The sequence below is a fragment of the Arvicola amphibius genome, chromosome 3, assembly GCF_903992535.2.
Source record: "Arvicola amphibius chromosome 3, mArvAmp1.2, whole genome shotgun sequence".
In the NCBI taxonomy this organism is placed as follows: domain Eukaryota; kingdom Metazoa; phylum Chordata; class Mammalia; order Rodentia; family Cricetidae; genus Arvicola; species Arvicola amphibius.
Window position 1 is genome coordinate 188782325 of NC_052049.1, and position 12070 is coordinate 188794394.

Below are 12070 nucleotides of genomic sequence, written 5' to 3' on the forward strand. Positions count from 1 at the left end.
TCTCCAAGGCTAAAGCACAGCCACTGTAAAGAAGGTAAAACAAGAGGATCCCCCCCCCTCCTTCCAAGGAAGTGGCCTAATACTCAGTTCTTTCTTAGTCTTAATTAAACTTAAATGTGACTGATAGCTTCCACATTGGAGATCAGGGTTCCATAACTGGAAAATTATGGCATGAGATGGACATTTTGAAAGCCTACACGTTTTATTTTTCCAAACTGAGGTCTCTCTGGATTTTGGTGGTATTGTTAGATGTGGTCTCACCATGTAGACCAGGCTGGTCTGTAACTCATGGAGATCTGCTTCCAGAGTGCTGGGGTTAAAGGTGTGTGAGCAACAAGGCAGGACCTAGGTTTCTAGCCAGCTTGTTCCTAGGGCTCCCTGTCTCCACCTTCAGGAGCTGCAGTTAGGGGTGGGCCGCCATGTCCTCTGGCCTTTGTGTGGGTTCTGGGGATCCAAACTCCCCTCCCTTGCTGCTGTGGCAAGCGCTCTGATCACCGTGCCGTCTCATCTTCCAGCCCTCTTCCTGAGCCAGGGCAGCCAGTGTTCTAGCTTCCTCTAGGCCAAGTTTTCTTCATATGTGAATTTTGTAAGGCTTTATGTGAAGCTCTCTGGATATCAGTCTTAACCCTTTACTCCCACCTCACTGCCCAGGTATGAAGACGGTCTCATGTTTTATGGGATGGTTGGTAGAGGTTCTACATCTGTACTTGGAACATATTCTTTATTCTTCAATAGACATGTTCTTTGAAGAGACTAGCTTTATTGTTTTTCTGAAAGTTTCTGAATCCCTGTTAACAGGGCTCTGTTAAAAATGAAAACCAGTGGCAGGCGAAGGAAGGAGGGATCATGACAAATGTCCCTGCTGAGCTCAGACACCATGTGAAGTCAGGCAGACCAGAGGAAGGTGGCAGAGGAGAAGCTGCTCCTCCCTTTTTATGAACTCACCTGCTTTCATGTTTTCTCGCCATTCTCACCTTGTTCTGCTGTACCAGGTTATCAACCCCATGGGGTGGGACGCATTTGGACTGCCTGCCGAAAATGCTGCCATCGAGAGGAATTTGCACCCAGAAAGCTGGACTCAGAGGTAAAGGTTTAAGGCATGCTCAAACACTTATATATAGAAACCTTTTTAAAACATTATTTTAAGCCTATGCCTAAAAGAGACCAGAAGAACAAACACAAAAAGCCACCACAACATTGGCAAATTGCCAAGAGGTAAGTAAACAGGAAGGTGTGGTACTGGTGTTTGTCTAGTTAGTTAGCTAGCTAGCTAGTTAGTTGTTAGTTATGGGGGAGGTGCATGTATCATATCACAGTGCACATATGGAGGTCATGGGACAATCCATGGAAGTAAGTTCTCTTCTGTCGTGTGGGTGTGGGGATCAACCTCAGGCTGTTAGGTTTGGAGGCAAACACCTTTACCAGTTGAGCCATTGTGCAGCTCCTGATATTTGCCTTTTAATGCTCTGTATTCCTAAGAAATACCAAAGAAGGTTGGTGTTTGTTTATTCAGAGGTTGTTTGGATACGTGTCATTTACAAAACTATTCTTTCTTGGTGCTTTTACCTTTATAAAGAAACCAAAGTGGAGAGAATTGCATTTGTTCAATTTCAACAAGTTTCTTGTCTTCTGGACCCGAGTCTGAACTATATCCAACACTACTTTCTGATTTTCTCTGGAAATTTAGTTTTTGTTTTCATAATTTATGAGCGGGGAACAACTTAGTGTAGCTGCGCGAGGCTGGGTGTGACTTTCCCTTCTGCCCCATTGCTTAGGCTTCCCAGCCTTGCTGGTGAAGCACTGAACACCTTACAGCAGAATCTCCCCCTTCACATGCAGAGAGGCAGTTCCAGGGCCTGTCTTTGGAACCTCTGCTGCCTCTTCTCCTTTTTCCTCCCCTCCCCTCCCACCCTCACCCCCACTCCCTTCTTTGTGTAAGATGACTACACATGAATGTTTAGGAAGGGACCCTGTACATGTGCCCAGCAGGACATGTCCATTGGGAATCCAGAGGAGGACGTCAGGTGTCTGCCTGACTCTACTGTCCTGAAACAGGGCCTCGCAGTGAGCTGGAAGCTTATGGTTTTAGCTAGTCTAGCTTGTCAGTAAGCCCTAAGATTTGGCTGTATCTGCCTCAATGCAAGGGTTTCGGCATGCAAGCCATGCTTGGCTTTTTACATGGATTGTGAGGATTTGGATTCACTCTTACCACCCCCCCAACAACTCTGTCCCCCCAACAATATATACACACACTATCCCTGCCCCCAACACACACACACACACACACACACACACACACACGCACGCACGCACGCACGCGCACACACACGCACGCACGCACGCGCACACACACACGCACGCACGCACGCGCACACACACGCACGCACACACGCACACACACACACGTGCACGCACGTCCCTTCTGTGCTCTCTTTTCATCATACAGTTAATTCTAGATGGGTGGAAGTGATAACAAAGGGGAAAGGAGAAAATGACAGCTCTAATAAAGCTGACCAAACGTGGCCTAAGTTGATTCCCAGCAGCAAGAACTAAATTGATTAGTGCACTTTTCTGCTACCCAATTTTGGGTCAGTTTTAGGTTCTGATTGACAGAAGATTGTGTCGTTTCTTTTGAATTTTCCCAATTTGTATGTTAAGAAGTGTGCGTGTGTGTGTGTGTGTGTGTGTGTGTGTGTGTGTGTTTCTGCCAGAGCAAAGCAACAGTTGAGGCTTCTTTGACTGAGCTAGACTTTTAAATTTTCCGGAACACCCTTGAAACGCAGTCCATCTGAGGCCCTGACCACTCTCGAGTAAACCTGCTTCCTTTGTCCACAGCAACATTAAATACATGAAGAAGCAGCTTGACCGCCTGGGCCTGTGCTTCAGCTGGGACAGGGTGAGTCGGTGTTTCTTCCTGGGGGCTCTGTCTGGGGAGGCCTGCTTGCATGGGGCTACACCTCCTGTTTGTGCTGGGAGAAGGAGGGGAGCCGGCAGGTCACAAGAGAGACGGCTTAGCACTCCACAAATGCAGCAGAACCCTAGTGGGTGTTTTGTCTGTGAAAAAGTAATTTTCTGTGGGATTAAGCTAAGAGAGTTAACTTATTTGACTTCATAATGGGCTGTCCTGCGTGTGTGTGGCGAAAGCTTTGCACAAGGATTTCCGGCTCCTAGAAACAGTTTAAAAGGATTATTGAATCCACATTAAAGTGATTAAATATTAACCTGCAGGTCCTTTGGATGATTATTTATATTTCGTTCTTTATTTAGAATCGGTCACACACAGCCCACAGTGATTCTGCCACATACAGTCTCTGGTCTGTATCCCTGTCAAACAGTTACACACCAAGGCCAGGGGGAAATCCCAGAGAAGCCCTCAGTTCACAGAGGGCTACCTGGGGGTCACCTGTAGAGGCCCAGGCACGGAGGGTAAGCTGCTGTGTCCTTCAGTGAAAGGCCCCATCCACGCCAGGGTCCCTCTCAGCACCTCACTCCTCAGGTCCTTCCCTCCCTCGCCACCTCTGAGTGAATGAAATGAGTGCAGTGGGGGAAGACAGGGCCTCCGCTTGTTTAGGTTTGGTTTTCCTTTCCTGCTCCTGATTATGTTGCCTTGAGCACCAAGTGGGGATTTGTTGGTAGAAAGAGAAATGCTGGCCATCACAGAGAGCCCCTCAGGGGTGACATTTGGGGTTTTGCTGAAGCAAAGATGGGCTGTTGGCCTTTGTCATGGTGATAACACCCACCACAAATGGCTAGAAGGTTGTAGCGTTGCTGGGTATGGTGACAAACTTGTAGTCCCAGAGAACTGAAAGGTTGTTAGTATTGATTTTCATAACTTATTCTCTCTCATTCTCATTACCTCCCTCTCCCCCTCCTCCTTCCTCTTGGTGTGTGTGTGTGTGTGTGTGTGTGTGTGTGTGTGTAACCCAGGACTTTGTAATGCTAGCCAAGCATACCACCACTGAGCTAAACTGCTCATACTTATTTTCTAATTAGAATTAAAAGAAAAATGTGCATGGGTGTTTGGCTTGTATCTATGTCTGTGCACCACGCACTTGCCTATTGACTGTGGGGGCCAGAAGAGAGTGTCAGGTCGCATGAAACGGGAGTCACAAATGGTTGTGAGCTGCTGTGTGGCTGGAATTATGTGTGTGGGGGGTGGTGAGGTATTGTGGCTGTCTATTTCAGAAGCTTCATTTTGGTAAGATGGTTTTGAGTTTCTGGGCCATGATGAGGTAGAGCCTCATGCTCAATCAGAGATGTTCCCTCGTGGTCTCTTTCTCTGCCCTGGCAACTAAACATATATCATCAGCATCTACTCCAGCGTGGATTCTTTGATTTTAGTTTTGCCTGCTGTCTGTTTAGAGTATGAATGTTCTTGCTCTGCGGGGCTTTCACTGTGGCCCTTGCCCAGGGTCTTTCTCAAAAGCGCTGACTTTCTGTAAGCTCAGTGCCCGTCCAGTCCTGACCCGCCTTGGTCACTGTTCTTTCAATCTTGTTTTCCTCTACTTTCTGGAAAAACTTGCCATCTTTATGTAGAACTAATGTTTTTAGTATTAGTATTAGTACTAGTTTTGGTTTTGTATTTTTAGATTTATTATTTTTTTCTTACTCGTCCAGCCCCATTTTTATTTTCAAGAACAGAAATGCCTTTTAGCTAGGTGCCTTTTCTTTTCATTATTTTGCTGTTAAGTTCATCATAGACCCATGTATGTTCAGATGGTTTTTTGGAATGCAAACATGTTTAATGAAGATTTATTTTTGCTTCCTACAATGTCTTTCACAGTTTAGAATGTTGAATTCTCCTTGTTTGTTTCAGAGTCTCTCCTGGACTGAGTTTTCTGTTCCTTTCTTCCTTTTTGACTGAATGACTGGAGAGACCCATCAACGGAGAAGGGACAAAATGGGGAGGCAGAGGGCCAGTTTATTTAATTAATGAGATAAAGCTGCACCTTTCACAAGCTATGGTTCCAAAGTCTTGTAAAAACCAGCAGATGGCTAAGTGACAAGTGACCAGATATTTGAAAAATAAGATGGCTCAGCAGTGCTAGCTGTGCCCTGGCAGAAGAGACAGAGCCCTGTAGCTGGGCCATAGGCTCGTTCTTCCTGACTCTCCCTGGGTGAGAGCTCTTGAGCTGTGTTCTCACCATTCTTACGGGAAAAGATGAATTCTCTGGACTGTGAAACATGCCTTCCTAGAATTAGTGCATTTCTGGTGAGCCAGGATTACCGTGAAGTGTTGTCTCAGGACAGCCCCTCCTGTGCCTGGCTCTTTCAGGTGTTATTTCCAGAGCAGTGTGTGCCATGTTGAGAAGAAACTGAAAGCTGAATACAACCAGCTCAGCATCTACTAACCAAAGAGGAAAGAGAAGCGAGGGAGAAAGAGGAGAGTAAGGAGAGGGGGAAGAGGGATTTTATTTGTAGAGCACTTGCTTTCTGGAATAATTGGTTGGCTTTCTAAAAGGTGTAGACTGTGTTAATCTGCTTCCCATTTGTGTAGCAAATACCCACAATGAGAAAAAAAAATCGTCCTGGCTCACAGCCTGGGATGAACCATGATTGACTGAGTCCCCGGAGAGGAATTAACACATCATGGCAAGGAGCGTGCCAAAGAGCAGACATTGGTTCACTTCATAGGCAGGAGTGGAAGGGAGAAAAGGAACAGGAAGAGACTGAGGACATAGCTCTTGAATGGAAAAAAAAATGTCTGAGTGAGGTAACCCAGAACCAGAAAGACAAACATGGTATGTACTCACTCATAAGTGGATATTAGATGTGAAGCAGAGGATATCCAGGCTACAATCCACAGCCCCAGAGAAGCTAGGTAACTAGGAGGATCTGAAGAGGGACACATGGATTTCCCTGGAAAGGGGAAATAGATGAGATCTCCTGCATAAGCTGAGGGCGGGGGTGGGTGGGTGAGGGGTAGGGAGTTGGAGTGGAGGGGGAGATGGGAACATGAGGGATTATGATTGTCAAGTTGTGGGCAGGATGAAGGGGGAGAGTAATGAAAGAGATAACTTATTAGAGGGAGCCATTTGGGGGTTAAGGAGAAACCTGGTACTGGGGAAACTCCCAGGAATCTACAAGGATGACACCAGTAAGACTCCTAGCAATAGTGGAGAGGGTGCCTGAACTGGCCTTCTCCTGTAATCATATTGGTAACTACCCTAATTGTCATCAGAGAGCCTTTGTCCAGTAACTGATGGAAGCAGAGATCCACAGCCAAGCCCTGGGCTGAGCTTCAGGAGTCCAGATATGACTTCCCCTAGATATGGTGGAGGAGAAAGTTTATTGTACATAGCCAGAGGCAGAGACATCTGGGAGAGTCCAGAGTGAACATGGCTATACTCAGCTGCTCAGCTGGGCCATGTGAGGAGACGGGGGAAGGAAGAGGAGTGAGAAGGAGCTGACCTGACCAAGAGACGTGACCAGGGCTAGGAGACTGGCAAAGAGAGTAAAGGGTAGACCAAAAGAGGAAAAGGGGCAGGAGTAGCAAAGTGGCTGGATTACAGGGAAGGGCAGCCCAGCTCCTGGGCTGGAGGAGTCTTGGGTAGGGGGCAATTGTTCTGTCTAGGAGGCCCCTATAGCAGGTAGGGACTGAGAGCCGCTGTGAGAAGGAACTGGTGGCCAGGTCCACTTTGATATGTTAAATAGGCCCCTCAGCGGATGTTCAGGAGAATGGGTCATTGGTTGAAATCTGAAATTTCTTGGGTGAAATCTGCAGGTTTGGATGAGGACAAGGTGTTGCTTTTTCTGCCTCTCAAGCCCAGAGGGATGAATTAATCCTTGAAGGAAATGATATTGAGCTTGTTTCCAATTCAGTGGCCTGATTTAGCAAGCCAGAACAGTTAAAACCAATGATATCAGAAAGTTTTCGGGTGGTTTCTTTGTGTCTGAAAACGAACAGTGCAGTAGGCTGATGAGTAAGACCTAAGTTACCCAGCTTGAGAAACAAGATCCTGAATTATAAGTGCAATTTAGGGTGTCTTTTGGGGAAGTGAAAGACTCGTGTGGCCTGTGGCTAAGAGATATTCAGTGCAGCTGACAGCGGGGCTTTGGAGAGGCTGCATGAGCAGGAGCCAGGGCAGCGCAGCTGCTGTATGGCACTTACTCAGTGTTTGTACTAGGTTAGCCCTTTCGCTGGCTGTGCGTTCTCCAGATTTTCTCACCAATGCCTTACAGTCTGGATAAGGCTGGGTGTCTACTGAGACAGCACTGATACTCTACATCTTGCATAAGGGTAAGCAGCTATTAACAGTGCCTCAGTAAGACCCAGTTGGCACCGAGGGCTTTGTGACATCCCCTTTGTCAACACAAGTCTTTTTGTTTCTATTTCTCTTGCTTTCTCATCATGGTGTAATTTCATCTGTGAAAAATTCAGGGGCTGAAGAGATGACTCAGTGGGTAAAAGTGCTTGCTGCTTAATCATGAGGTCTAGAGTTCAGATCCCAGCACCCAGAGAAAAAGCCATGTGTCCAACACATCTATAACTCCAGCTTAGAGTGGGGTGGAGACAACAGGACCCTTTTGGCTTATTGGATTCCAGCCTAGCTTATAAGATGAGTTCCAGGTTCAAGGAGAGACCTTGCCTCAAAGGAATAGGCAGGAAGTGATAGAAGATGGTAGTATTTTCTTCTGGCTTCATATGAATGTACAGGTGTGTGTAACTGCACGTACATGTACATACGCACACGCACACACACACTGACAGAAGGAGGAAGGAGGGAGACGGAGAGGGAGGGAGCACGCGGGCAACTGTTATGGTTCAGCATCAAAGAATAGCAGCTCGCGTATTTCACGTTTCCAGGGCTATGTTGGGTTTCTTCATTCCTTGGCCTCACCTGTTTTGGCCTTTCCTTCCCCACCGTGGATGGGGATTACAATTTAGGAATAGTGTCCTCTTCCCTAACACACAGGCCCTGCATCCTTCCTGCCTGAGTTCACTCAGATGCCATGGTTACGATTACAGAACGAAAGTCATCATTGCGTCGAGGTCCTGGCACATTATTTACATACGTGACTAAACATCAAATGGAAAGGGTTGAACCACTAGAAATAGCAAGTCCTGCAGAGTGGCAGATATATTTTTAAATGAAATTTTTAATTTTAAAGAAATCAAAAACATCTTAAAACAAAAAGTACCTTGAGGCAGGCGAGTGCCTGACAGACAGGCTGGGGAGAAGCGTCCACTGGGAGAGCTCAAAGCCAGTTACCTTGACAACATGCGGCAGGCACTCCAAGTGTCTGACTAAGACAATCTCCTTTTAGGGCCTGACAAGTAAAGGCTGTTCGTCTGACCAGTCTCTGGCTCCATCAGAAAAAATGAGTGTTTCCTTTGGGTGTCCCCTGTAGTTGGAACTCATCTTTGGGAGAGAGGCCAAGGTGGTGCCTTTGCCTTTACTGAAGTGATTTTGCTGTGTATCTTTTGGGACTGACATGTTTTGGTTGTCGTGAAGTCTTGACCATGTCTTGGCACCTCTGCGTGTCCAACTGGGCCATGCTTACAAGCCTTTTATCCTCCTCTACTTGAACCCTAGCCTAAAATAAATAAGTTAATTAATTAAAATTAAAATAAAAAATTCACTGGGTTAGGAGCTGGGAAATGTCAGTCGCTAAAATGCCTGCTGTACACGTACAAAGCACCAGTATTTGGATTCCCAGCGCCTACATAAAAGCTGATCGAGGACCAGGAGTATGGGGCAGAAGGATCCTGGAGCTCCCTGTCCAGCCAGCCTAGCCACACTGATGCGCTCCAGCTTAGTGAGAGACCTTGTCCCAAAAAGTAAAATGGAGAGTGACAAAAGATGCCCATTGTTTACATGTGAGCACACACGTGAACGTGTGCACATGTCCCCCCCACACACACATACACATAGTTTCTGAGCACACACGTGAACGTGTGCACATATCCCCCCACACACACATAGTTTCTGAGCACACACGTGAACGTGTGCACATATCCCCCCCCCACACACACACACATACACATAGTTTCTGTTGTTCTATCAAGGCAATTTTCTGTGACTTTTTCTAAGTTTATGGTTTCATTTCTTGGTCTTTGTCTCAGGTGAAATTGCTCATGCTGTGGCATGTTTCTCCAACTCATTGCTTAGCAGAGCTGCAGATAGCTCTGTGGCCACCACTGTCTGAATTGTGTATTATAAAAACGATGTTTTCTTTCATCTTCTGGCCCTCATCCATGTCTAAGAAATTTCTTCATTCTCTCAGGAAACCTAGAGACTAGCCTCATGTAAGTATCTATTGACAGATTCTGCCCTGTTGAACTCACCGTTTGAGGATGTTTCAAATTACATCAGTGTTCCTTTTAGAAAGATGGAGTGCTGATCTCTGCTCACCTATACTGACAACAGATTGCAACTCAAACTAATTAATCTTCTCTGTAGCTTTATGGAGAGTGTTCTGTCCCTAAATGTCAAGTTAGCAACGCTGTCCATTTGTTAGATTGCCTCAATGAAGTCAGTTGGCAAAGAATAATTACCAAGAAACTTAGCAAATTGTTACTTTTTGTCTGCATATAAGTAGCTCCTATGATCTTGAGTATAGTGGGTGGAGGAAATTTACCAGATACATGGTAAAACTCAAATACACATGTGCTCACACTTCTAAAGAAGATGAACTGTTTTTAGTAAGAAAGACTGTGTCATCAAAGCTGCAGGCCTTGATCTCCCTGTTGTTAATATTCTAAATTTTCTTTAAGAAATGTAGACTTCAAATCTTTCACATCACTTAAGAACTTGGCTTGTGGCTCTGGACTTGGAAAGCAAGGCCTTTAAGAAGAAAACACACACTGTGTAAAAGTGCAGTGTCTAGCATTCATAAGTTTTGGTTATCTTTAAATGTTCATTTTCAATCTAAAGGTAGTTCTGCATGGAAAAACATAATTGCGTAAAAATGAGTGCTCAGACCGATGTAGGTTCAAGATTAATTACCCTGATATTAACACCTTTTCCTTCAATCCTGCAAAGAGGGAATGGGGTCTGATGCAGGGCTGTGGCGAATGGGAACTGGCAGGTGGGAAGAAGGGGAACAAAGGAAAGAGGCCAGGAGAAAGTGCAGTGGGATCTCAGAAAGAGGGCGTCATGGGGATGATGGTCCAGAAAGGAGGAGGGAGGAGGGGGGCCACATGGCCTGGTGTGGTCCTGAAGATGTCAAGGAATCACTGGGAAAGATGTAGTTTAGAGGGAGTGCAGCAGGGCCTTGAGAGGAGGAGAGGCAGCCCTGGCCTGAAGCTGGTGAGGGCCAACAACCTTGCTTCTCTTTTCCCACAGGGACAGATGTAGGGATAGATAGACAGACATGGAATGGGATGCCGAGGAACTTTGCTGAAGCACGGTGAGACTGTAGAATCCTCAGGCTTCTCTGAGGTGGAAGAAAAGCCATTGTCCTGTCATTCTCTGCCCTGGACAGTACTCTGTCTGTAGAGTCGAGTCATGAGTGAATGTATGTGCGGATCCATTTCCCTTCTCTGACCCCCACTGCCCACTGGTGCGTCTTAGGAAAAAGACCCAGCAGCTGACCCTGTGTCACTTCTCATTGGTGAGTTAAAAGAGAGCAGAAGTGTGATGCCGAGCCGCCTGACCCTAGGTCACAGGGGACCTCACTGTGAGTCCTGGAAGGCTGCTGCTCTGTTTCAGGTCTGGAAACTGCTCATGACGTACACAGTTCTCCATTTATCTTTGGAGTTTTGGAGACTCTGCACACAGGTTTCTTAAATCACTGTGTGGTGTGTTGGGGAAGTGTTTCTCAGATGAGGTGCTGTGAATAAGCCAGATTGGGATTCCAGAACAATGGTCCACTCATTTCTTTAAAAACCTGTTGTATTTATAAAATTGTCTAGAACTCTGCCTCAGGCCAGAATTGCTTTGCTTTGCTTTGTTTTGGAAAAGGGCATCATGCTTTTGCCCAGGCTAGACTGAAACTCACTGTGTAGCTCAGACTGGCCTCAAGTTCATGGGCATTCTCCTGCCTCGGCCTCCTGAGTATGAGATTATCAGTGTTTATTACCACATTTGGCTTTGGCCTTGTCTGTTTTGTAAATATGATGACCCTTAACTCCTGGAATGAATGTTTTGTTTAATGAAGGTTCGTGAACCTTCTGCACACCTCTGAGGGGTTGACAGTATCGGGAGGGCGGGCAGGCTGGTTCTCTTCAGATCCCTTCATCTGCTCAGTGCTGACACAGTAAGGTCAGAGGGAGCTCTCTGACCTGCGGGGGCCCAGACCATCCAGGTCCCGGGGCTCCACTGCTGCCTCCAGTCCTGTGCTCCTCCTCTCATCCTCATAATCCGCAGCCTGCTGGGTGGTGCTGGCCACACCTTTAATCTCAGCACTTGTGATGCAGAGGCAGGAGGATCTCTGTGAGCTTGAGGCCAGCCTGATTTACAGAGTGAGTTCCAGGACAGGCAGGGCTACACAGACCTGTCTCAAAAAACCAAATTAAAAAAAATGAAATCCATGTGTAGCTGAATAATTTGGGGGGACTGTCTTCCTTGTTAATTCTGTAGTGTTAACACATATGGTAGGCATGTAAGTGTACTTTTGTCCGCGTGCACACACACACACACGTGAGCACACTTGTGCACACACTGGTGACAAAGCATTCTTTCTAGCTATTGTCAGGTAATCCTCAGGGAGCAGAGTCTTTGTCTTATTTGAGAGGGAAGACTGTTAATATTTTCTGTTCTCGTAACTGTAGAACTGTGTACAGTGAGCATGTGAAATCCTGTGCTCTCTCAACTGTAGAACTGTGTACAGTGAGCACGTGAAATCTTGTGCTCTCTCAACTGTAGAACTGTGTACAGTGAGCACAGAAAAGAAGGTTTTGCTTTTTAATCAGTTGTTTAAACTAAAAACTTTCAAGTGACGTAATTTGACATTCGTGACACCAATAGAATGGCTGGTTTGTCACTGTGTGTCATTGTGGGGACATAGAACTGGTGGTCAGAGTTGAGTTATTCTGCATCTTTAAAAAAAGATTCATTTATTTATTTTATGTATATGGATATTTTGCCTGTATTTATGCCTGCACACTACCAAAAGGCACCAAATT

The 12070-nt window shown here is 46.1% G+C and overlaps 1 protein-coding gene across 1 annotated transcript in view; it reads left to right on the top strand.

Moving 5' to 3' along the window:
- Positions 1-12070, top strand: part of Lars2 (leucyl-tRNA synthetase 2, mitochondrial) — an 89625-nt gene that overhangs the window by 27050 nt on the left and 50505 nt on the right. Inside the window, exons 4-5 of the mRNA XM_038323847.1 lie at positions 993-1084; positions 2836-2896. Of these exons, the coding sequence (XP_038179775.1) occupies positions 993-1084; positions 2836-2896 (153 nt within the window). The remainder of the gene's footprint in view (positions 1-992; positions 1085-2835; positions 2897-12070) is intronic.